The sequence below is a fragment of the Aspergillus niger genome (assembly GCF_000002855.4).
Source record: "Aspergillus niger supercontig An09".
Classification (NCBI taxonomy): domain Eukaryota; kingdom Fungi; phylum Ascomycota; class Eurotiomycetes; order Eurotiales; family Aspergillaceae; genus Aspergillus; species Aspergillus niger.
Window position 1 is genome coordinate 886,303 of NT_166525.1, and position 23,159 is coordinate 909,461.

At 50.9% G+C, this 23,159-nt stretch overlaps 11 protein-coding genes across 11 annotated transcripts; 4 read left to right on the plus strand and 7 right to left on the minus strand.

Annotated features, from left to right (window-relative positions):
* Window positions 1-356: 356 nt before the first annotated feature.
* An09g03910 (hypothetical protein) lies at window positions 357-1,421 on the minus strand (the record flags this gene model as incomplete). The annotated part of the gene is made up of 3 exons (XM_059749749.1): window positions 357-575; window positions 665-822; window positions 1,115-1,421. 3 exons carry the CDS (start codon window positions 1,419-1,421, stop codon window positions 357-359), a joined length of 684 nt encoding a protein of 227 aa, XP_059606281.1.
* Window positions 1,422-1,740: 319 nt separating this feature from the next.
* On the minus strand, window positions 1,741-3,368 carry An09g03920 (uncharacterized protein; the record flags this gene model as incomplete). Its single annotated transcript, XM_001393671.1, has 4 exons — window positions 1,741-1,885; window positions 1,944-2,389; window positions 2,444-2,837; window positions 2,896-3,368. 4 exons carry the CDS (start codon window positions 3,366-3,368, stop codon window positions 1,741-1,743), a joined length of 1,458 nt encoding a protein of 485 aa, XP_001393708.1.
* Window positions 3,369-3,688: 320 nt separating this feature from the next.
* Window positions 3,689-4,965, plus strand: An09g03930 (uncharacterized protein; the record flags this gene model as incomplete). The annotated part of the gene is made up of 4 exons (XM_059749750.1): window positions 3,689-3,875; window positions 3,930-4,000; window positions 4,070-4,443; window positions 4,473-4,965. 4 exons carry the CDS (start codon window positions 3,689-3,691, stop codon window positions 4,963-4,965), a joined length of 1,125 nt encoding a protein of 374 aa, XP_059606282.1.
* A 1,348-nt stretch (window positions 4,966-6,313) lies between these two features.
* On the plus strand, window positions 6,314-7,592 carry An09g03940 (uncharacterized protein; the record flags this gene model as incomplete). Its single annotated transcript, XM_001393673.3, has 2 exons — window positions 6,314-7,491; window positions 7,565-7,592. The coding sequence occupies 2 exons, from the start codon at window positions 6,314-6,316 to the stop codon at window positions 7,590-7,592; spliced, it is 1,206 nt and encodes a 401-aa protein (XP_001393710.1).
* Window positions 7,593-8,117: 525 nt separating this feature from the next.
* Window positions 8,118-9,607, minus strand: An09g03950 (uncharacterized protein; the record flags this gene model as incomplete). Its single annotated transcript, XM_001393674.3, has 4 exons — window positions 8,118-8,480; window positions 8,543-8,867; window positions 8,923-9,420; window positions 9,492-9,607. 4 exons carry the CDS (start codon window positions 9,605-9,607, stop codon window positions 8,118-8,120), a joined length of 1,302 nt encoding a protein of 433 aa, XP_001393711.1.
* A 498-nt stretch (window positions 9,608-10,105) lies between these two features.
* Window positions 10,106-11,312, plus strand: An09g03960 (uncharacterized protein; the record flags this gene model as incomplete). The annotated part of the gene is made up of 2 exons (XM_001393675.3): window positions 10,106-10,442; window positions 10,516-11,312. The coding sequence occupies 2 exons, from the start codon at window positions 10,106-10,108 to the stop codon at window positions 11,310-11,312; spliced, it is 1,134 nt and encodes a 377-aa protein (XP_001393712.1).
* Window positions 11,313-11,635: 323 nt separating this feature from the next.
* An09g03970 (uncharacterized protein) lies at window positions 11,636-13,077 on the minus strand (the record flags this gene model as incomplete). Its single annotated transcript, XM_059749751.1, has 3 exons — window positions 11,636-11,693; window positions 11,732-12,606; window positions 12,793-13,077. The coding sequence occupies 3 exons, from the start codon at window positions 13,075-13,077 to the stop codon at window positions 11,636-11,638; spliced, it is 1,218 nt and encodes a 405-aa protein (XP_059606283.1).
* A 664-nt stretch (window positions 13,078-13,741) lies between these two features.
* Window positions 13,742-14,861, minus strand: An09g03980 (uncharacterized protein; the record flags this gene model as incomplete). Its single annotated transcript, XM_001393677.3, has 2 exons — window positions 13,742-14,529; window positions 14,591-14,861. The coding sequence occupies 2 exons, from the start codon at window positions 14,859-14,861 to the stop codon at window positions 13,742-13,744; spliced, it is 1,059 nt and encodes a 352-aa protein (XP_001393714.1).
* Window positions 14,862-15,337: 476 nt separating this feature from the next.
* On the plus strand, window positions 15,338-15,870 carry An09g03990 (uncharacterized protein; the record flags this gene model as incomplete). Its single annotated transcript, XM_001393678.3, has 4 exons — window positions 15,338-15,364; window positions 15,465-15,507; window positions 15,658-15,693; window positions 15,791-15,870. The coding sequence occupies 4 exons, from the start codon at window positions 15,338-15,340 to the stop codon at window positions 15,868-15,870; spliced, it is 186 nt and encodes a 61-aa protein (XP_001393715.1).
* Window positions 15,871-16,509: 639 nt separating this feature from the next.
* An09g04000 (uncharacterized protein) lies at window positions 16,510-17,035 on the minus strand (the record flags this gene model as incomplete). The annotated part of the gene is made up of 2 exons (XM_001393679.3): window positions 16,510-16,662; window positions 16,775-17,035. 2 exons carry the CDS (start codon window positions 17,033-17,035, stop codon window positions 16,510-16,512), a joined length of 414 nt encoding a protein of 137 aa, XP_001393716.3.
* A 1,123-nt stretch (window positions 17,036-18,158) lies between these two features.
* On the minus strand, window positions 18,159-21,236 carry An09g04010 (uncharacterized protein; the record flags this gene model as incomplete). The annotated part of the gene is made up of 6 exons (XM_001393680.3): window positions 18,159-18,296; window positions 18,365-19,194; window positions 19,262-20,108; window positions 20,160-20,521; window positions 20,586-21,066; window positions 21,150-21,236. The coding sequence occupies 6 exons, from the start codon at window positions 21,234-21,236 to the stop codon at window positions 18,159-18,161; spliced, it is 2,745 nt and encodes a 914-aa protein (XP_001393717.1).
* Window positions 21,237-23,159: the final 1,923 nt, after the last annotated feature.

Below are 23,159 nucleotides of genomic sequence, written 5' to 3' on the forward strand. Positions count from 1 at the left end.
ACTCTGGAAGAGGTTTTTGAAGTTCATCGGCGGTATTCTGGCCTGGACTTTCTGCAATTTGGACAGTACGGTGGCGTACAAGCAGGCCCTAGTTTCAAATATCTGACTTGGTCAAGTCTTCCTTTCTGTCTCCCAAACTTTTCAATACCTTGTATTCCACCCCAGACATGACCAATTTCTCTATTATGCAGTTGCAAGTCACAGTTTTGGGCACAAGCTTGCAAGTTTCATATTGTACCACTTAGTCTTCGTCTGTCACAGCACTATCTCCTTACCCCCATTGCCGTTCCGCCGCAAAATAAAAGCCAAAATATCGAAGCTATCTCGACATCATGGCATGCCAGCGTACCCTTTGTTCATGGACTGGAATTCTTATTCTCGATTTTGGCGTCCGCTGACTTTTGTTGGGGATCTTTGAATTGCTGAGGCTTTGTATTCGATTCTCCACTACCAGTCAATTTCTCTTTATTCTGAACGGCCGGAGAAGTAATCTTCTCCGAAAGAGGTGTCGTTCCTGATCGCAACAAGGACCGTTTATTCCTGGCCTTCTCTTTCTTCGACGCAAGCCGTTTGTACTAGACAAAAATTAGCTATTCCTGTGTACTTTTGAGCGTGATTATGTCACTCATATGACAGTATTAATATGCACAGGTATTTTCCTTACCTCTTCGTTGGTATCATCAAGGTGCAGAAGCCGGAGGAATACATGCTGCTCTTCGATCGTGCTGAAACTAATCTTCCACTTTATGTCATCGGAGAAGTCACTCAGCCGATAAACTATTAGAGCATATTTAGCTGCTTCCTGGTGTTTGTCGGGCTGTTCTGTTATGAAATTAGTACTAGATAGTCACATGTCGCATGCAGGTATATGTCCTATCTCTTACTTTGGTACAAGCTGTGTAGATCAACGTATCGGTCTATCGCAATAGACTTCACTTTCGGTGAGCTGTGCAAGAACCAGGTGATCTCCTCATAGGCCTCTCGGTACAGTTTCTCTTCCATTGTGGTGTGAATAGAGTTAAGCCTAGAAAGGCTCTCCTAAGAGTAAGTTAATAAACGCTACTGCAAATGATCAGAGATATTGGCTAGGCCCCAATGTCTGGCTCGGAAGTACCAAAGCCCGTTTGGTAGTTACTTAGGAGTCCAGGGTGCCAGATAATCAGCGAGGACCTGAGACCCGGCCGGGGTTCACTTGTAGGTGAAAGGTAAATAATGTGGTCGTAGCGGCAGTTGGTATTGAGAAATGAAGTGAGGGAACAGGTCCCCTGACGGAATAGTAAAGAAGATGGGAATATAGAAAGAGGTGCAGAGGAGAAGGTAGAAGAGGTTGTAGGGAAAGATGGAGACGGGCAATGATGAACACAGTGAAGGGTATTTTCTGCATGATAATCCCTAGTGTTTAGGGTCAGTGAGTTGCGCATGTAGCATATACGACACGAAAATGTTGTGAGAAGTGCTAATTGGAAGGTTGCCTTTCCGATCAAAATCCCGTAGTCCTCGGTCTATAATCATAGATATAAGTTCCTAGGTACCACTGTATGGACCACCATATATCACTTGTAAACGACATACTGTAGTAAAGCCACATTATTGAGGTTCATTCAGATCTAAGCAGTCCGTCTTTGTGAGCTGATTGGTGCTACATCTTTCATTGCCAAACATGTAGTTTCCAAACACTTACAATGAACTGAGCAAGATAAGTATCTGACAATGTACTTCCCACATCTTCCATAAGTTACATCAATCCATCCAAGTCACAGACTTGGTCACAAGGTACTCATTCAAGCCTTCCTCTGCATTGAACCGTCCCCAACCGGAGTTCTTAATTCCACCATATGGAAGAACCGGTTCATCATGCATATTCATACCATTTATATGAACAGCGCTGTATCAGTCAGTATCTCTACTCCCTCTGTTTTCTTCTACTCGGGCATTGAACTTACCCAAACTCCAGCTGCTTGGATATTGCAAGACCCTTACGAAGGTCTTTCGTCAATACGGAAGCAGAGCTCCCGTATCCCGCGCTATTGGCGATCTTAACGGCTTCTTCATCACTCTTGACAATCATACATGCCGTCATTAAGGTATATTCCTCCTCATTCCAGATATCCATATCTGGCCTAGCATTGCCGAGCACGAACGGTCCAAGACTAAGGACGCCGTCATGACTTGATTCTGAGTCAAGCTTTCCATGGAGTAACTTCGCTCCACACTTCAGGGCGCTTGAGATCATGCTCTCCACGCGAGTCTTCATAGCTGCATTGACGATTATGGGCGGTAGAACTTTCGAATCTGCCATGCTGAGAGCACACTTTAGAGCTTCCATAAAGTCTTCAGCAATACTAGCATTGACAAGTATACGATCAGTTGACATGCCGACTCGATAGGACTATTTCCAATCAGTAATGTATTCTCAGAGAAGACATTATTTGACACATCGTACGTTCAACATAGCTCCAGCCAACACTCCGTTAACAGCAACAGCGACATCAGCATCCGCACAAACAATGGCATAATTCTTCCCTGTAAGGTCTACCAACAATGGCTTGAGGTTCTTGCCGCAAGTGGCAGCAATCTGTCTCCCCACATCCATACTCCCAGTGAAATTGACCTTTCGGACCGCCGGAAGCTCAATCATGGCATTTATAATCTGAGGCATATCCTCTTCGCAGGTAGATATAACATTCAAGCATCCATTCGGCAGACCGGCATCCAGAAAGGCTCGACCAATGGCCCAATAGCAGCGTGGAGACAGTGGTGAGGACAAGAGAACAGCTGTATTTCCGGATGCCAGAGCGCAGGCTGCCGCACGAATTCCGGATATATAAGGGGCAATCCTACAGGCATTGTTATCAGCAACAATGGTGATGAGCATAAACGATCAGCTTTGCATACCAGGGCACAATTCCTAGTATGACACCCATGGGCTCCTTGAAGGCAATCGCACTCTGGCCTTCTCCTTCAACCACTGGCACACTCCCACAGATCGAGGTTATGCGACCTGCAATATCCCTCAGCATACGAGTCGCAAGAGCAAAGACAAAATGCTGGGTGGCCTCAGCATCGGCACCCGTCTCGGTATGCATATAGTTTGCGTATTCTCTCCGACGGCTCTCAAGGATGTCTGCCGTTTTAAATAGGATATTGCGTCTGGCAGCAGGCTTGGTACAAGCCCAGGCTGAGAATGCTGCCTCCGCTGTCTCAATAGCCCTCGTTGCATCGGCAAGCGTAGCAGATGCCGCTGTCCAGCAAGCCTTGCCGGTGACAGGGCTCTTGACTTCGAACATGTGCGAGCCGCTTTCCTCTCGGCCGTTGATAATCAGGGGAACCATGGCGGAAGAGGCTGCGACAGCCGTGGATGAATCCATGATCAGCTACACAGGATGTAAGGTTAGAAAACGATTCGCTAGTTTTGCCCAGTGGTGAGCGAATGGAGGAAGGAACCTGGGCTGGTGGCACAGAAATATGATGGAATAAAGCCACTGACGGGGATTACCACCCCGTCCCTCCCGCTTATAGGCAGTCACTGGGGGTTACATTGCACAACCCATCGGAAGAAAGAGTATCTGATCCCAGAACGCAATAAAAGTCTAACAAAACCCAAAGCTGACTTGATTCCCCGCAGCTCGTCACCCATGTTGCCTTTTACTCCTCCTGGAGGCTCATTGCGCATCATCTGTGAATCAGGATGGGCCCCAGCCCCAAGGGGAAGGAGATGATTGTGATCGTCTCCGTCCTGGTCGGCCTCACGTGCTTGAGTATGACCCTGCGGTTTGTTGCCAGGATCAAGCGGCGGACTGGTTTTGGAGTAGACGACTGTCTCTGCTTCGTGGCTGTTGTGCTGATGCTGGGGATGTTGATCGAGCTGATCTTGTGTAAGCTTCTGGATGCTCTGAATAGCCTCTGCCTGACTTTCTGGATTGTCTCAGGGTGTTCTATCGGTGGTAATGGCTACCATGTCTCTGATCTTAATACTAGAACTATTGAGTTGTTCTATCAAGTGCGTATTTCCACAGAGGATACATTATTCTCGACGGCCTTGGTCTTAAACCCTCACTGAATTCGATAGATATTCCTGTCCAGCCAGTTCACCTATTTCGTCTTGACGCCTGTAATCAAGATCTCCTTCATCTGTTTCTACCGCCGCCTCTTCACCACTAAACACTTCCTCCGCTTTACTTTCGGTCTGAATATTCTCATTGCCGCATGGTCTTCGGGTATCTTCCTGGCCTGTGCATTGCAATGCCGCCCGCTCCGCGCATACTGGGACATAAATGTCAAGGGACGCTGCTTCAGCGCGACCACCTACATCATTGTGAATCAGGCGTTTAACGTCCTCATGGACTTTGTCATCCTCGCAGTCCCGGTACCCATGATCTGGAGACTACATCGCTCATGGCAGGATAAGCTGGCGTTGAACGCTGTTTTTGCTCTGGGCGGATTGTGAGTTGTAATTGTCTTCTTGCTCACAGATCCTTAATCGATGATGAACAACGTCTGATATTTAGGCTTCTTACTAGCGTGTGCTTCGCTAGTATTTATCGAATAATAGTATTATTCTATATCGACTTGAAAGACGTGACATGTGAGATTCTCTGTGGCAGTGACAATGCCTCTGCTTCAACTGGAAGCAAGTTGACTCTGAAACTAGATACCATCTACGATGCCACTCTATGGACCCATATCGAGCCATCCGTCGGGCTAGTCGTTTCCTGTCTCCCAATCATCCGCGGAATGTTTCCACGATGTACATCGGCGGGTCAGAAGCAACGGACAAGGTCCAGTTTCGGGCATTCTTCGACTGGCACAACTTTGTCTGGTGGTATTGATCATGAGTGTTTTGATGGTCGGAAAGGACTACGAGGCGGGTGTGCAATCAGTGGAAGGGCCTGTCATCGGTCTGAAAGTGCGCTCGAGCTCGAAAATATAAGAGTGACGACTGATATAGAGGTGCAAATTGGGTGATTACGTGGGTGTGCGTTCGTCCGATATGCGCATGCTTGAACCGGCTGGAGAAACGGGATATTATCAATATACCCTATAATCGATCGCGGTCATGAAAATATCAATATATCATTTACGCTCCAATATGTCGTGATTCAAGCTTTGTCAGGCATTTGCTTGTTGGTTAAGTAGCCCTAGCACCAGGGAAGGGGATGAGAGAGAATGATGTTGCGGACGGTTCATGTTACCGATAGCTCAAGCACCTAGACCACTCTCCCTACGCCGCCAAAAAGGATTTTTCGGTGCTGACAGCAATGTGACTCCTACAATAGTAATCATGGTTACACCAAGGCAGATGCGAGACTGATGATGGAATTCTAAATAGAACTGTCCAACGTCAACGAACACCGCATGAGCTAGGTTACATTCCCTTCAGATCTCTGTACGCTTTCATGGTATCCGTCCAGGCTAAAAGCAGAAACATGAAAGGTATGCAGTGCACTATCAATGGCTTGCTCTTGTAGCTTGCGACTAATATTGTCAGACATGTCGCAAGTCTTCCCAAAAATTCAGTGTGTTCCGAATTGTTGGAACTGGAGATAGCCTCTCAAGCGTAAGGAAATATATTTCATTTCTCGGCGTTATTGTTATGAGCAGTCCTGCTATATATCACGATGGTGTGTACCAATATGATATTGGTAAGACTGCACGATTATAATGCTACAAGCTTCCAAAACTACACCTCTATCTCGGAGTTCTTTATTTTAGTCATTGATATTCTCCCAGTATACTCAATATCATAAGAAAAGTGACTCAACATGCCAAGAATCTAGCTAGCTAGCTAGCTACCACTTGAAACGGGGTCTTCTAGGCCTTGGAGAACCCCTTAGCGCCCAAAGATACAGTTCTCGGACAGCCAATCCGGTTAGAAGTCTGTATAGCTCCATCGGAGCACTGAGTCAAAGTGCGTGAGTCACCGAGTTGTCTTTCCCCAGACTCCATCTGGGGCATCCAAAACTGCAACAGGAAAGAAAGCCCAGCTGCGGATCAGGTGACTTCCCCGTAGCGAGCGGCGACGGACTAAGCCGGAAGCGGCAAGGCCCGCGCCTCAGGTGATCTCCACGTCCACGGAACGCGCTGCCATTGACCAATCAAATGCCCGGCAATCCGACATCGGCCGGGGAGTTGCAGTCCAACTCCGGATCACGTGTCTCAGAGCAGGCCGATCTCGTCCCCAGCAACGAGTTTATAAAGTTGCAACCGCTGCTTCCCTCCTCCTCTTCCCTTTTCCTCTTTCCCATCCAATTTCTTCCACTTCCTTTTCTTCAATTTCACCCTCTCCCCTCTCTTCTCACATCCTCTTCACACAATGGCCTCCCGTGGACTTCCCCGTGCCCTCCGTCTGGCCCGCGTCGCGGCCCCCCGGTCCGTCGTGACTGCCGCCCTCCCCCGTCCTTCCCTGGCCAAGGCTGCCTCCGCCGCTCTCCCCCGTGTGACCGCCACCCCCGTCGTCCCCTCCCGCGGTGTTAAGACCATCACCTTCGCTGATGACAAGGAGACCGTCTACGAGCGTGAGGACTGGCCCCGTGAGAAGCTCCAGGAGTACTTCAAGAACGACACCCTTGCCCTGATCGGCTACGGCTCCCAGGGTCACGGTCAGGGTCTCAACCTCCGTGACCAGGGTCTGAACGTCATTGTCGGTGTCCGCAAGGATGGTGCTTCCTGGAAGGAGGCCATCCAGGACGGCTGGGTTCCCGGCAAGAACCTGTTCGATGTCACCGAGGCCGTCAAGAAGGGTACCATCATCATGAACCTGCTCTCCGACGCCGCTCAGTCCGAGACCTGGCCCACCCTGAAGCCCCTCATCACCAAGGGCAAGACTCTCTACTTCTCCCACGGTTTCTCCCCCGTCTTCAAGGACCTCACCAAGGTCGATGTTCCCACCGACGTCGACGTCATCCTCGTCGCCCCCAAGGGTTCTGGCCGTACCGTCCGCACCCTCTTCCGTGAGGGCCGTGGTATCAACTCCTCCGTCGCCGTCTTCCAGGACGTCACCGGCAACGCCAAGGAGCGCGCCATTGCCATGGGTGTCGCCGTCGGTTCCGGCTACCTCTACGAGACTACCTTCGAGAAGGAGGTCTACTCTGACCTCTACGGTGAGCGTGGTTGCCTGATGGGTGGTATCCACGGTATGTTCCTCGCTCAGTACGAGGTCCTCCGTGAGCGTGGCCACTCCCCCTCCGAGGCCTTCAACGAGACCGTTGAGGAGGCCACCCAGTCCCTCTACCCTCTCATCGGTGCCAACGGCATGGACTGGATGTACGCCGCTTGCTCCACCACCGCCCGTCGTGGTGCCCTCGACTGGTCCAACCGCTTCAAGGACAACCTGAAGCCCCTCTTCAACGAGCTCTACGACAGCGTCCGTGATGGTTCCGAGACCAAGCGCTCGCTCGAGTACAACTCCCAGAAGGACTACCGCGAGAAGTACGAGAAGGAGATGCAGGACATCCGTGATCTCGAAATCTGGCGCGCCGGCAAGGCCGTTCGGTACGTTACTACCTATCCCCCATAACAACTTATATACCATTAGAACATTTTACTAACGTTTCAATTTTTACAGCTCCCTCCGCCCCGAGAACCAGAAATAAATCTATTCATAATGTGTTATTAGCATATCCCCGGTGGGAAAATTTACGATGTACCATGATCTAGGGAATTGTTTTCATTCGAGTTTCTTATTTTAACTGGGTTGTATATCGGGCCGGAATAAAATTTTCTTATTCTTTCTTCAATTGAGCATCCTTGTGTGGAGCGGTAGTTGTAGTGGTTGGGACGTAAAGAGAGGTGGTCATGAGTCATCGACTAGGAAAATTGTAACTAACGAGCGGCAGATCATCCGGGGCCAGATTTCCCCGCGATCCGATCTACGTGGACGATGACTTTCTGCTTTCCTCACAATCTACAATTCTGCTGCGTAGCAATACAGCCAATAGGATGAAAAGGAAGGGTGTAATGAATACAATCTATACACAATGCAGCCGAACACCAAATCTATGTATTTCAACGCTTTCATGTCTTCGCTTGGATATTAGACAACGGTATATGGATCTAACCCCAGCATCATAAATCCAATCCTGCAGCCAGCCACTCACTCCACACTCGAGGTTCACTAGTCACGCGCTTTCCTTCTTAGTGCGGATGGCAGGTGCAGGGGCCGGGACAGGGTTGGGATTGCCCTTCCACTCCAGCTTGCGGGGCTTCATGTACGCGGCCAGCAGCTCGTCGGTGACTTCCTTTCTCTTCTCCTGGAACGCAGCAACGTACTCCTGCAGCACCTCGATGGTCATCTTCTTGAGCTCGCCGGTCAGGAGCTCACCGCTCTTGTAGTTCTTGTAGATCTCTTCCAGCTTGGCGTCGTCCTCCTCGAAGTAGGTCAGGTAGACGTAGGAAACGTCAACGTCGGGGTTTCCACCCAGGCGGCGGTGGTCCTCGATGCTCACTTGGCCACCGCTGAAGGCGTACTTGTTGATCTTGGTCTGGATTGTGCGTGGTTGATTAGTATGTGGGGAGGCCAATCAGTGGAGGCTAGCATTCTTACCTTGATCTGCTTGGGGGTGTCGGTCATGAAGATGGCCGAGTTGGGATCGGAGGAGGACATCTTGCCGCCTGCTCCTTGCAGGGCAGTGAGGAACTTAGAGTGGATCAAGGCGGGCTTGGGGGAGGGGAAACGCATGCGGTGGGCGTTGTCACGGAGCAGGCGGAAGTAGGGATCCTGGTCGATACCCATAGGGATCAAGCACTGAATGTTGGCAATCTCCTGGGTGCGCTCGGTGGAGGGTTCGTCCTTCCAGATCTCAGGGTAGGAGGTAGCGAAAGCGGCGACACACTGAAGGGAGGGGAAGAAGATGCGACCGATGTTGGTGCTGTAATTTATTAGTCTCCCAACGAAGTTTATATGGAATAGAAGGATCAACATACCTCTCGTTGAAGCCGAACGCACCACGGACTTGGTTGAAAGTGACCAGCTTTCCGAACTCCCAAGCGTTCATGAGGAAGTGGTTGCTAACGTACTTCAAGTCGCTGTAGATGAAGGTCTTCTTAAGATCGAATCCCAGGGCGATGATATCCTTGGCGTTCTCCATGGCGAAGTGCATAGCATCCTCAAACGTTATGCTATCCTTGAACAGAGCCTTCTCGTCGTCCGTAAGCATGAAGACCAAGGGGACGTCAAAAACATCCTGCAGCCACTTGGTGAACTGCAGGGGAATGGTGTGACCCAGGTGCAGACTGCCGGTACTGGGACCACGACCGGTGTAGAGGAAGAAAGGCTCGCCACGCTCGTAGAGGGTCAGGATGCGGTCGAAGTCGCGGTGACTGAAGAACAGGCCGCGTCGGAGCCAGCGATGCGGCTTGTGTCCGGTCACCTTCTCGAAGCGCTCGAGGAGCTTGTCGTCAATAATGGAGGTATTCCATTTCCTGAAATTAGAGGTGGTTAGTGGGTTGTTGCGCGGACACAATGAGCGCCTCAATGGCGGGGTAACACATACCGACAGATGGCCTCATAGTTGATGGCGACCACCTCTCCGTTCTCGTCGCGGGCACCCTCCACGGACCAAGGATTAATATCCTGTTCTTGCGCAGTGTGCGGCTGCTCCTCGGCCATGCTTGCAATCTGTTCTGAGACTGTGGAGGGGGTTTAGAGAGGAAGCGCAGCGAGGGAAAGTGAGTCAGGGAGCGACGAGATGAATCTATTCAGTCTTTCTTTTGCCCCTCCTGCCCTTGCCCGATTCGGCCGCGAGTCACGTGGCGGGGAAGTGCGGCATGACAGCGCGCTAGTCCTAATCTGGATTGTTGCTATCGGAGTAAAATGACTGTCCAGCATGCGTCACGCAACTAGAGACAGCATTCTGCAAATGCGATTCGGTTCAATTAAAGCCTTGACCTCAGCTAGAGTTCTGAAACCTCATCTCCTTGCATTCTCCCACTCTCAACTGCGTTGGCGCAATGCGGGGGTCCGATGGCGGAGATATATCCCTTCGCCGACTCGGATCAACCGGCCATTTCCCCTCTGTCCTTTCTCCGCAACTCTTGGAGAGTACCACTGTAGAAAACCCTCAAACTACTGGTACGAATCAGTCTATACACGACTGAATCTCTCAAAATGACAGACCCTTCGGTGCTCGTGCAATCTTTGACCCCTTCAGCCATCCATGAGGCCTACTCCCTCATCCAACCCTATGTGCACCGCACGCCTCTCCTCACTTGTCAAACCCTCAACACCATTGCCTCGGCGCCACAATCTCCAGAGGCATTGAGCGGCACCTCCTCCGAGGGCCAAACTCCTGCCAATCCCAAGTTCCGTTTCTTCTTCAAATGTGAAAACTACCAACGGATAGGTGCTTTCAAGGCCCGGGGCGCCTTCCACGCTCTGCTACGACTCATCGCCGAACGGGGTCAGGAGGATGTGCAGAAAAGGGGTGTTATTACACACAGTTCTGGTAGGTCATCACTCTCGCCAAGCAACAAGATGCAACTTGAAGGGAACCACGCAATATTCAACTATTCATGTAGGAAATCACGCACAGGCTCTCGCTCTGGCCGCCTCCACTCTCGGTGTTCCCGCCTACATTATCATGCCCAGTATTAGCACCCCTTCTAAGATCGCTGGGACGCGCTCCCACGGCGCGGAGGTAATTTTCAGTGGGTCCACGAGCGTCGAGCGCGAGGCCGTCGTCGCGGATGTGCAGGCCAAGACCGGTGCAATTCTGATCCCACCCTATGATGACTTCAATATCATCTGCGGCCAGGGTACCACCGCCCTCGAACTTGAGGAGCAGTACCGGGAGCTGGTTGCTGAGAAGCCCAACCTGAGCATCCGCCAGGGTTCCACGGCTCTCGATGCTGTCTTCACACCCATCGGTGGGGGCGGTCTCAATTCCGGTGTTGCAACCTTCTTCTCGGACAAGACAACTAAGGTGTTTGGTGCGGAACCCAGTTTCGAGGGTGCAGACGATTGCCGGCGCGGACTGGATGCCGGGGAGCGGGTTCCGGCAGTGTCCACACTGACCATCGCGGACGGGTTGCGGACACCGGTTGGCTTGTTGAACTGGGAGGTGATCTCGAACCGGAACAAGGTCGCTGGTGTATATGCTGTGACGGAGGAGCAGATCAAGGCGGCCATGCGTCTGGTTCTGGAACGCATGAAGGTAGTAGTAGAGCCAAGCGCTGTGGTGGGTTTGGCCGTTTGTCTGTACAACGAGGGGTTCCGACGACTGGTCGAAAAGGAGGCTCCTGAGGGCTGGGATGTGGGCATTGTGTTTAGCGGTGGAAACACCACGGTTGAGGCCATTGGAAAGTTGTTCAGCTAAGAAAGCATTTAGAATCTGCTGCGGGACACGGTCTCAATCACGCCTGTACAGTGTACATAGCTAGATGAGAAATTCATCAGCCAATGTCGACCCCGTCTCCTCCTATGCGAAAGGCGAATTTGCCGCCATTACTTCGTTTAAAGCCCTCCAGCACCCGACGAGGCCATTCCTCGCGTCTCCATTCATTCACCCATCCGGAAAACCTTCCGCGACTGACAATTTCTTGTCGACGAGGCGCTCCGCGCTGCGCATTCTGCGCAGTCATGGTAGGCGGAAAGGGGCGAACTGCATCCCGTTGAACAACAACTCGCAGAGTAGGAAATCTACCCCAAGGGGCTGGAAGAGCAGGCCCAAAAGAAGGCGCCTTTGGCACGGAAGGACCTGGGGTATACAGATCGTAGGGTCCTGATGGTGTATACGCTGGGTTACCACCACGAGCACCGGGGAATCTTCCCTGAACCGTAGTGGTGTAAACCACCATGCAACCTAAAAGTCGCTGTAGTCGTTTCAATTTTGCTATAAAGGCAGCATAGAGATCTGAGATCTGGAACCGTTGTTTCTGAGTACGCTCATGCTCCGGGTCAGCATGGACGTGCCCGATATCTTCCACTCGGGCAATTTCGTCCTGCAATTTATCCTGCCATAAGAAAGCAGTGGCACTATCAAGATAGATAGTATGCACCGGTCGAGTGGAAGATAAATGGCGAGATAGATCAAGTATGTATGCATCCAGATGGTGAAGTGTAGCAAGGAGAGCAGATGACGATTGTGGGCGGAAGACGTGGACATGTTGCAAACTGACGACAAGCATACTTTCAATTTCCTCATTTCCAACCTCAGACGTCCATCCAGGCGATCCCTGGGCCAGTGCGTTAATATTGGCGTGCACGATCCCTCTCAGCACTGTTCTAAGCCGCTCAGCATCAAAACGGCCGTCCGTGTCAATGAATACCACTGCCGATTCATGCCCACCGAGCGGGATACCATGGAACAAAGATGGTAAAATAGCAACTGCAGCGAGATAGTACAGGAGATGCGACTTTCCGGCTGCAGAAAGCCTGCTCGAGATCTCCAGGACTGGCTCTGCGTGGTTTGGTACCACCATCGGCAGACCATGCATGCCTGCATGCTCATCGTTGATAAGTTCGCCGTGAGCTGGGTGTTCGCCCTCAGGATCATCCATGTAAGCTCCCTGAGCATCCCCGGAATGGTCCTGCGGCATATGCCCTTCCAGATGCATGTCTTGTGCAGCAGGGACGGGTGTTGTAAAGACACCCAGAAGATCATCAAGCACCTGAACACCCAGTCTGGGCCTCAAGGCGTTACTATTGACAATCCCATGTGATATGTTTCTTAGGTCATGCAGAAGCTTCTCCAAATTAGCAGGCCTTCCAGCGAATTCTGAGAGCAGTATGCACAAAGAAAATTAAAGATATGATGCGGAATCATGCAGTGAACTGAAACACCGACCCATACATACCTCGTCGAGTCTCTCCTCATGGACCTCCCCAAGAAGGCCTCCTCCGAAGTTAGCAGCCATTTGACACAATTGTAAATCTCCAAATGAATGTGACAAAGTCCGACATTTTCCGGTATAAAAGTGTTTAAGTAGTAGTCCTGTAGGAGTTGATAGAATGTCAAAACTACCGCGGGCTGGCCCGTTGCGACGATAACTGGTAGATGGATCGCGGCGCCGGCGAACGCGAACGCTTCCGCTCCATCCACTTTTCTTCCTTTCACCAGTACCACCTGTCTTGCTCGTCATTGTCGCAGCAGCACATGAAATCAGCAATCTGTCATACTTAGAGGACAGTACTCAGAGTCACAACAAGAGGAATTCTTCGCCATGGCTCCTCTTGTTCCCGTTTTCTCCGCCGAGGCCCTTCCAGAGCACGTCAACATCGTCACGAAGAACTTCCAAGAAAAGCGTCGCAAAGGCGGCCCTGTCGAGCTGGAGAAATGCAAGCTGCTGGAGATGGTCCAATACTCCTGCAATCCGCCGCAAGAAGGGATTCCTAAGCCGGGCGTGGTGAATTGTAAGCCGATTGTGAGGCTGTTTCGCCGGTAAGTTACCCTCTCGCTATGAATTTAAGGATTCAATGCTGACGTTTACTTCGTGCTAGGTGTGCAGGCGGATTAACGGTGGAAACGACTGCTTGGGAACCGATCAGGATAGCGAAAGAGGAAGAGCGTAAACGCGCTGCGGAGAGCAGCTCAACGGCCTGATGGGACTCTCCGGGACTCTCCTTTCGATTACATGCATGGCGAGGAGTTAGATTGGCGTTCAGACTACTGAGATCACAATGGCAGTTAAAGCTATGTGATTAACCAATTGAGTTGCATTATTTGACATCCTGCTCCATGGGTATCTTCTCGGTTATACTACGATGAAAAAGCTGAACGCCTGACGCCTCTGCCTATCCTACACCTCATGATGCATTCACCCAGCTATCCACCCTCGACATGTCGGGCGTATCTTTCGCACTTGATAGCTTGTTTTCTTCTGTTCGTCGACTCCCAGATGTAGGCGCCCGTCGCCACAAGTCTCTCTCGCAGTTGATGATGGGAGGCAGCTCTATGTTCAACGCCAGCTTCGAGCGGGATGGTTTGGCCTCTGTATCTGCACCAGCTCCCGAGTCGATCTCCATAGGACCAGCAGAACCTGGGGCCGTCGCAGGCTTCTGCATCTTCTTTGCGAGAGCCCTGATCGTCTTCTCAAACATTCCGTCCATGCTCTCTGCTCGTCGTCCCCATTGCTTCTTATCCCGGACCGATGAGCCAGAATTGTTGTCTTTGAACGCTGCACGAGCCAACTTGCGCAACGCCTCCTCGCCATGTCGACCATCCTCCGTGGCTCGCTCTCGAATGACGCGCGGATCTTGCTCTCGTTCTGTGAAAACCGGCGTGTGACGATACGTGTGTTTACTAGGGAAATCGGGGAAATGTTTCGGAATATGAGCGTTGTGAACGCGATCATCTTCGCCGCTGAGCTGCGGGCCTAAAGACGGCAAAGTCTTGAATGAGTCCTCTTCCGGCGGAGGGCTTGGTAGGAGGGTGGGGATAGGGTCGATGTTTGGATGGCGTTTCACGTGCGGAAGGAGGTCGCCGACAGGCACGGACTGTCTTTTCAAGGCATATTCGAAATCTTGTGGGATAGGTTGTATGCGCCGGCTGGATAGCATCGCTTGGCGCACATATGAGGCGAATCTCAGCAGATCTAGAACCAAATCCATCAATATCATGAACGTTTCCTTCTGAGACCTAATTTTCCAACATACATTCCTCCGTTATCCTGCGAAAGGCGTCCAGCGCTGCAGGGTCGGCGATATCAAATCCGCATTCTTGTAGATACTGCCCGATAGACCGGTTGAGGACATGGTCGATGCAGGCCTCGTCGACAATAGCGGGTTCCGGCAACGCTGGGGCGACCGGACTTTGTAGGCGATGATGATGGTGATATGGGCGTTTCGTTGGTTTTACATCAGGAGCGTCTGCACCTTCTGGTAAGGAGGAAGAGGATCGTTTGACAGTGGGTTCCGAGGAGACCATGGCGCCGGTGGTCTTGATGGATGAATGGGGAGAGATCCAGAAACGGCGCCAAACACAAGAACCGCGTGAGGTCACGTGCTTATGCCTCAGGCAGAACAGCCCTACAGCAAGTCACTCAGCTTCAAGTGCTCAATTAATCAGACAATACAGAATTAGCATAGCAATATGAATTGCATTTAGATTATAATATGTATTCTCATAGTTAAAGCCAATCATAAGTCGTGTCATCTATTGACCGTCAACGAACCGTTCACAGACAGCAACCCACCTTCAAAGTCAGGCCACTCACAGCCGTCGCTTACTACTCGCCGGCCCGGAAAGCTTCACCTCGACTTTCACTCTCGACATCACCGCTCGCTTTCCCTCTCCTCTCCTCTCTCTCTCCGCAACCCCCACCACAACCCCAGCAGGTCAATTCTTGCGCGAATCTCCTCTACCAGTTCCTCAGATCCTTCTGAAGACACTAATACATCACAATGGCCTCCGTTGCTCCCATCACCGGCGTACGTCCACCCTTCTCCCACCCTACCCACCGGGGCTCTCATCCACAACCCCATGGCCTCCCCAGGTTGGAACCCTATAAACTAACATTTTGCGATATAGATGCTCCGCCGCACCCTGGTCCTTGACCTGAGCACCGCTTTCGGTGAGTCCGCCTACGACCCCGCGCTTCCATTGACCCGATATGTCTTCATATGATTCTCCTACCCATATATCCGATTGCACCACATTACCTCCCTCCGCGCGCCATATACCAAATCGACCCCGAACGAATGATTGACTGACTGCCTCGCAGGTTTCGGTACCACTTTCGGCTACCTCTGGTGGTACGGTACGTATACAACAGACCCTCAATCCTTCCTCCCAACAAACCAATCAATCATCCACATCCCAGAGGTAGCAATCACTAACAAAACACCACTATACAGGCTTCCACCTCCCCCGCGTCCGTGCCCGTGACAACTACTACACCCGCCTTGAGGCCGAGCGCGCTGCTGCCCAGCAGTAAATTCGCACCGGTATATGATCACAATGCAATCGACTTCGCGCGTTGATTGGTGCCCAATGTGCCCCCGTTAATTATGCCGGATGGAACCGGGATGCGTCGGCTACAGTGATTTTGGGGTGGAATTCGGGGATGTGTAGCTGATAGGATGTGATTGATATTGTTTTGTTGTCTGGTATATTGCGTGGGTTGGGTTCCAGTTGATGATGCGGGTTGAGTGTTTGTGTGCGTGTGTGTGGAATTGAAAGAATAGAAGGGAAGAAAGAATAACGTTCCTCGGTATTTTTGTCTGTTGTATATACGCTTGTACTCATACATGCGGTTGTTTGAGAATTATGTCGGTTGGTCTTGTGTTTTCCGTAGGAAGACTAGTGTGCTCTGTAGCTCATACTCCAAAGGTGAGATTGATTACATCAAGTACAGTGGTGTTTCCTGGTTTCCATAAAAATGTGTTCATTTCTTTCATAAGCAGGGAATCTATCCAGTCGCTAATTAATCCAAGTGGAAATGTAGGCCATGCACGTAAAACTCCCCTAATCAACACACGACACACACTGCATCCTCCACCATTATAACCCATGCCCATCAGGCAAGAGCACCTAGTTTCACTACCTACCAACACAGGGCAGGCCAGGCCACCATTCACCGCATAACCCGCTCATACTGTATCCCCCTCACGCTACCACCACCCATAGACGTCCTAACGTTGCGCTTGAACGCTTCCCGATTCTGTCTCAGATCGTCGGCGGCCTCCTTGTTCAGCGGATCGGAAGCATTCGGTTCCAGGAAGAGGAACTAAGCAAGGTAGAAAGATCAGCAAAACACCCTCCAAAAACATCCAAACCCTCGCCCTCTCCCCAAAGCAACCAAAAACAATATAGAAAGGGAAGAAAAGAAAAAGACATACCTGCATCCCCACAATAACAGCATTCAGGTTCAAGACAGGCTTCCAATCCTCCCTCAAAATATTCAAGCACACATTTCCCTCGAGATCAATATTCGGATGGTAGATCTTCTGCGTGCACTTGACCTTCGGCGGATCATGCGGGAAATTCTGGTTAACCGTGAAGTTGAAGTGGAATGCGCCGCCCTTGTACATGCCCTCATCCGGCTCGATAGTAAGAGTGAAGTTCAAGATGTCGTCGGGGTTCGGGAAGGACATTTTCATTGTACTTCCGAGGGTGAGCTCTTGCAGGTCTATCTCGATGTTGATACATGGTTAGTTATTAACGTCCTGGGGAGGGGTGTGGTTTGAGAAAGGGTAGGTAGGTAGGGAGAGAGGGAGGGACAGACCTCGTTGCACGCGCAGCTGGGCGGCGGTGACCTTCTTCTTCTTTTTACCAGCAGCTCCTTCGGCATTTTCAGCTTGCTGCTGTTGTTGTTTCTGTTTCGAGGGTGTTAGTGAGGAGGGAAATGTATCGGTTGGTAGGTAGATGGAGTCAGTCGCGACGTACCATCGACCATATCTTCAACATCGTGGCTGATCTTTTGCGGGCAGGCGATCACCTGTGTAAGGATTGACAGAATATAGAGTAGTTTGCAGAGAGTTGGGCCTAGAGATTGTCGTATGGAATCGCTATACTCAGAGCCGTCGTAGTGTTGAGTGGGCGAAGAGGGGAGGAAAGGCTGCGGGGTCCTTTCGTTGGCCGGTACGACTATTCTCCACTTCAGCGTAGAGGAGACCGAAGGTGACAAGACAGAAGGAGGCAGTCCTTTATCTCAGCGTAGAGAGGTGGAAGATCACGACAGAAGAAAAGTACTTGTATAAATGCGTGCAGAAAGGCACCGAGAGATTATCAGAGACAGGTGATAGCCGGACTGCCGCAGAGAGCGGGCGGCGGCCTGACGCCATGGCCGACCCATTGCACCACCGCCTGCCCATACCAGTTGCCACTCGACATGCCCATATCCACGGCTTTTACGTTCTCTTTCTATCGTACATTGTATGGCCATGCCACTTTGATGTTATTATGAGGGTTTCATTTTGAACATTATCTGCGGGAATTTCCGTGTAAAACAGTCAACCGATCGCCTTCCACGCCCTTGAATACATCCCATTTCTAATGCGCTAAGAGTCTACAAAACATTGTCGTGCCTGCAGTCCCTCTGAAATGTGCAAATCCAACCTGAAACAAAACACGGCCGAACCTGGGAAACAAAGAATAAACATCGTATGTAGAATACAAAATTGCGACAAAAATGTGCCAAGAATAACTCCACGAGGCCTCTTCCGGCCATGAGCAAAGCACCTCTCGTTGACAACTTTTCGTTCATTATGCTGCGCACCTTCTCTAGCGGCGGGCAAAGCAACACATCACACCGGTCTTACCCAGGAACCAGCAGGCTCCGATGAAGCGGAAAAGCGCAACAACGGCGTTTGACCACAGTAGGGCCTGGAAGAAGCGTGACGTACGATCGGTGGCAGAGTTCTGGACCAAGCCGTTAGTTTTGTCTTTTTGGGAATCAAGACTTCGTTTGGTGTAGGGGATATACGTACTGTGAAGCCAAACTTATCCACACCATCGCTGGTGATGCAAACAGCCATTAGAGCGTTACTGAAGATCCAGAACGTCACCAATCTCGTACGGAAGCTCTTGTACGAGTCATCCAAACTCTTCTCATCCTTCTCCACGGGAGCCACATATGGTGTCAAAGCACGCTTCACCGTAGCTTCAAATTGGCTGTCAATATCGGCCTGGGGCTTGTCAATTTCCTCAATGACGGTCTCCTTGCCCCCTTCCTTGGTAGTCTTCGCGGAGGGAAGAGCATCCGCCTTATCAGAACCCTTGGTACCCCAAGACACATCGTGCCAGTTGCTGAAGGCATAGACGTTCAGAATGTTGATGTAAGAAGACTGCACGGCCATGTACTGAGGGAACGAGGTGAACATGTGCCAAGGGTCCATGTACATGAACGAAGCCACGAAGTAGAGACCGAAAGTGGCAGCAAGCGCAATGATAATGATACCGGCACCTGTCGACCCGAAGAACGAACCAAGGAACGCACCAACACCGTGCGTGGTATCAAAGTCCATCGGAGCACTGCCACTGAAAGCGCGGACTACCAGGTATAGTGCATCGACGACAACGTAGAGCTGAATGATACCGAAGACAACGAAGGATGCCAGGTACGAGAAACGGGAACCTTTCGGGCGGTTACCCAAAGCGAGAATGAACTGGAGGAGCAGGAAACCAAGGTAGGCATATTTGACAATCGTGTTGACGATGGGAGTTGCCGTTTTGCCAAAGGGGAAACCTGTGTGACCGTTGCTAGCGCTAGGAGTACCGACCAGGTCCATAATGACCGATGTTGTAAGCCAATAGGATGCTGGTTGCCGAAAGTCAGTAAAAGCTCTCAAGTTTATGCTATAGTCGAAAAGGACCGCGAAACATACCCAGAGAGAACCATGTAAGTATAGTCGAGAAAGTGTTGTACAACATCTGAATATGAAGGAAGAACATTCGAATGATGTTGTGGCCACTCTTATACATCCGTCCGAAATGCATGAGCGAATAGATACCGGCTGCGAAGGATCCGTTCAACCAACGACGACGCTGCGAGATGAACTCAGCAGCACCTTCAGGCACGTCAGTTTCACCCTTTGAGGCTTTAACGTATGACAAATGCCATTTTGAGCCAGCCTTAGCAACCAGCTCGAAACACAAGATACGGTCCTCGGCCAAGAACATGTTCTTCTTGAAAATGTTCATTCCCTCGATACCCTTCTTGCCCAGCTGTTTGGAGAGCGTATGATCACCATGGAAATACTGCTCCAGTGGGCGGCCCATGATGGCACGGAATCGGTATGCTGAGAAAGCACCAGGCAACACACTGACATAGCCGAAGGAACTCTCCAACGGCTTGTCGAGGATGTTACTGATTTTATATTCGAAGTTCTGGGCGGCAACGAGAGGGTTGATTAGGTTTCTCCAACCCTTACCCAACATGGCGTGAATTTCACCACAAGCACCTCCGAGGTCCTTGTCGTTGTAGAAGGCCTCCCACAGGGCCAAGAGTGACTTGTGACCAGGCTTGGTACCAGCATCGAGAAGAATGCAGACCTCGGGGTTCAGGATACGGCCGAAAGCGTTGAAAAGCCATCTATGAGAGTTGATCTTCTTGCTGTTCTTCTGCTTCAAACAGAACATCATCTGAACAGGAGGTAGTGTGCTGGGACCGTCATCTGTCGGGCGAATGAGCTGCTGGTTGGGGGTAACGGATAATTGCGTCGTGTATTCGAACTATCAGCTGTTAGCACATTCCACATGTGTATATTCTAGGATTCCGCGTACGATATGAGCAACGGTTTCCTTTCCATCAACATCACGCTTCATGACACCATCCTGGTAAATACCAACGGTGGCCAAGACATCCAGCACATCCTTGTCACAGGGATCAATACCATCAAACACCAGGCAGACCACAATCTTCTGCCAGGCTGGCCCACCCTTGTTCCAGAACTCAGACTTCTTCAAGTTCACAATGTCACGAATGTTTTGCATCACACCATGCAGCGTACGGGCTGTAAGCGTCTTATCTTCGTTGTAATACGTAATAGCAATCAACAACTCGGTGTGTCTGTTGTACATGGCAGGACGAAGGTTATAGCCATTATGAAGGGTGAACTCGTTAGGATCACATGTGGCTGCGGTGTCTATACCAAGGCAATTCTCCGTTAGTTCCGAGTAGCTACATGATTGGGCCGTGCGGTAACTTACAACGCATGTGTGTGAATTCTTCGCTTCCGCCCTCCAGGTCGTTCCTATACTTTGCCTGGATTGCATTTTGAATAGCACTAGGCACTGGGTAGTCAACACTCAGGACTGAGCCCTGCACAAGCTTGACCTTTCTGGTGGCGTAACGGCGCAGGCCACCGCCGCCACCACTACCAGCACCTCCAGGAGCCTGTCTCTGGCGCCAAGCCTCTGTTGACGAGGTCTCGCTACGAGCATAGGGCGAAGCAACGCGGCCGGGGACGCCAAAGGCAGTCGCGGGGTTCTCTCCAGACTGTGCAGAGTAAACCGAGCCACCTGCACTGTAAGGATCATGATAACCCGCATCGGCAGCATATGTCTCGGTCAAGCTGTATCCAGAGGTGGGCCGAGCCGGGGACAGATTGCGCTGCTGAGGGTCATCAAAGGGACCTGTGAATGGGCCCGTTTGGCTCGATAGCAGTCCTCTAGACGCTTCTTCTTCATACTAGAGATCATCCAGATTCTCATGTTAACTGATTGTTTTCGTACAGGCGCAACATCACACGGCCACAAAGAATGAAGACTTACGTTGTTGCCGGCTGGTAGATCCTGAAGCCGATGCCCACCGTCATCGTAGCCGGGAGGCGAGTGATTACCAGTGCCTTGGTAGGCCATGGTTGATGAACGAGATTAAAGGTCGTAATATGTGTGAACTGAATTCGACGCTCAAGCAAAGCCCCGGGGGAACAGAATGCAAGGATGGCGCAAGAAGCAATGAGGCGTGAGGGTATCAGGGAAACAAGGAGCAAGGAGTGCACCGGCTGGGGAAGTCAGACAACGGAGCAAGTAAATAAAGCGGGCAACCACCCCAAACGGAGGGAGGAGACAAACAAGCGCTCAAATGGCCGGGGATGCGCGAGAGGGAAGAAACGAGCGAAGGGGAAACGAACAGCTGAAAGAAAAACTGGTCGAGGGGCGCGAGCAACAGCAGGAACGTGGAAAAGCCGCCAGGGCTGAGCAGAGGTACCTTGCGATCGCAGGTGATGAAGAGTGAAGACGCTCGGGAAGCCCGTCTGACCGTGGCGGACAAGAAGGGTTGGGTTTGGTGCAAGGTTTCCCAAAACAAAGCTGGGAGGGGCAGGAGGAGATGGGAAGGGAAAGAAAGAGGAAGAGAAGTGAGACTGGGCGGAATGGGGATGGATGAGCGAGAGAAAGGTCTCAGGATAGAAAAGGGTAAAAAAGAAAAGAAAAATAGGAAGAGAAGGGAAGAAAAGGGAAAAAAGGCCCAGAAAGACGCGACAAGCTGAGAGAGACAGCTTTCCTTTCAAATGGTAAGGTCAAGGGTCGCCCTGGCGGTTTTTTTTTTTGGGTTGGCAGCGTTCGAGACGGGGGCAGCCTTGGGGGGGTGTGGGTAATTGGATTCCTAACCAAAAGGCTGGATACAAGTGAGATCTCCCTGCGATCACGGCGGATACCGATGATGGATGCTGGCTTACTAGTCGATCAAATCCTAATTATTGTCACTTTTTTCTCATGTCTTACTTGTTGGCCCTTTGGTCTACAACCTGAAAAGTGAAGATGAAAGAGTATTCCTAATTATTCACAGGTTCCTGTCCTGTCCATTCAGCTTTGAAAAAAGAAATCCAGACACGCCTTGTTGGGGGGGGAATGTATTGCTGGGCTGTTTGACCATTTCCTCTTTGGTATCCCCTCATATTTCTTCTTTTGACCGCAAGGTTGGGCAGGCTATTGCCCACGGATCGTCTCCTGCATCATATTCTTCCATCTTTCCTTCCAGACTCTTTCTTTTACTGTCCGTACAGAGCGAGCAGAGCCACTCGCAGTAATTTTTCCGTCAATACATAACACCCCTGACTGTTACAAGTTGAGGGCATTGTTCTGCTCGCTCCCCTCCTTGGCTCTTTGCTCCGCACTTCCAGTGTTATGTATTTAAAATTATCAAGGGTCTGAACCCTGATTACGGGCCAGTGGATATGGACCCTGGTCCACTTGAGTTTCTTTACTTTACCGAATTACCCTGAAAACACTGCCTTTCCCGTTCGGTATTGTCACCGTATCCCTGCCAGGTACCATGTAAGACCTTCCTTAGTCGGTGGCTGTGTGTGGCATGGCGGTCAAAGTACTAAGTCTACACCGTGTTCTATTGAGGAATCCGATGGATATCATTCTTGCCACTCATGGCACTTCTTGCATTGCTATCACGGCCCGGTCGTACCATGCAGTAGCTATCAGTCGCGTGCTGTAATAGCATCCAACAATTGGCAATAATGATGTCGAAGCATAGCATAAGGTGGCTTGACCATAGGGATTCGAGATAACTTCCAAGGTTCTGTTGGCCTCCAAAGTATGGGCATTCCACATCCCTCGCCAGCATAACTGACCACATACAACAAACAACATCAGCCACCAATAGTCAGCACTGGACGGACCCTAAATCTCCAGATTCAATTCCTCCCTTCCTGGGAAGATTTTAGATATCGCTTACCTAGAGAGCTGTCATTGATCTTACATAGTAGATTGCTTGTTGCCGGACTTGAAACGCCGCCCCCAAAAAGTGCCCCAAACCGCCCCCATAGT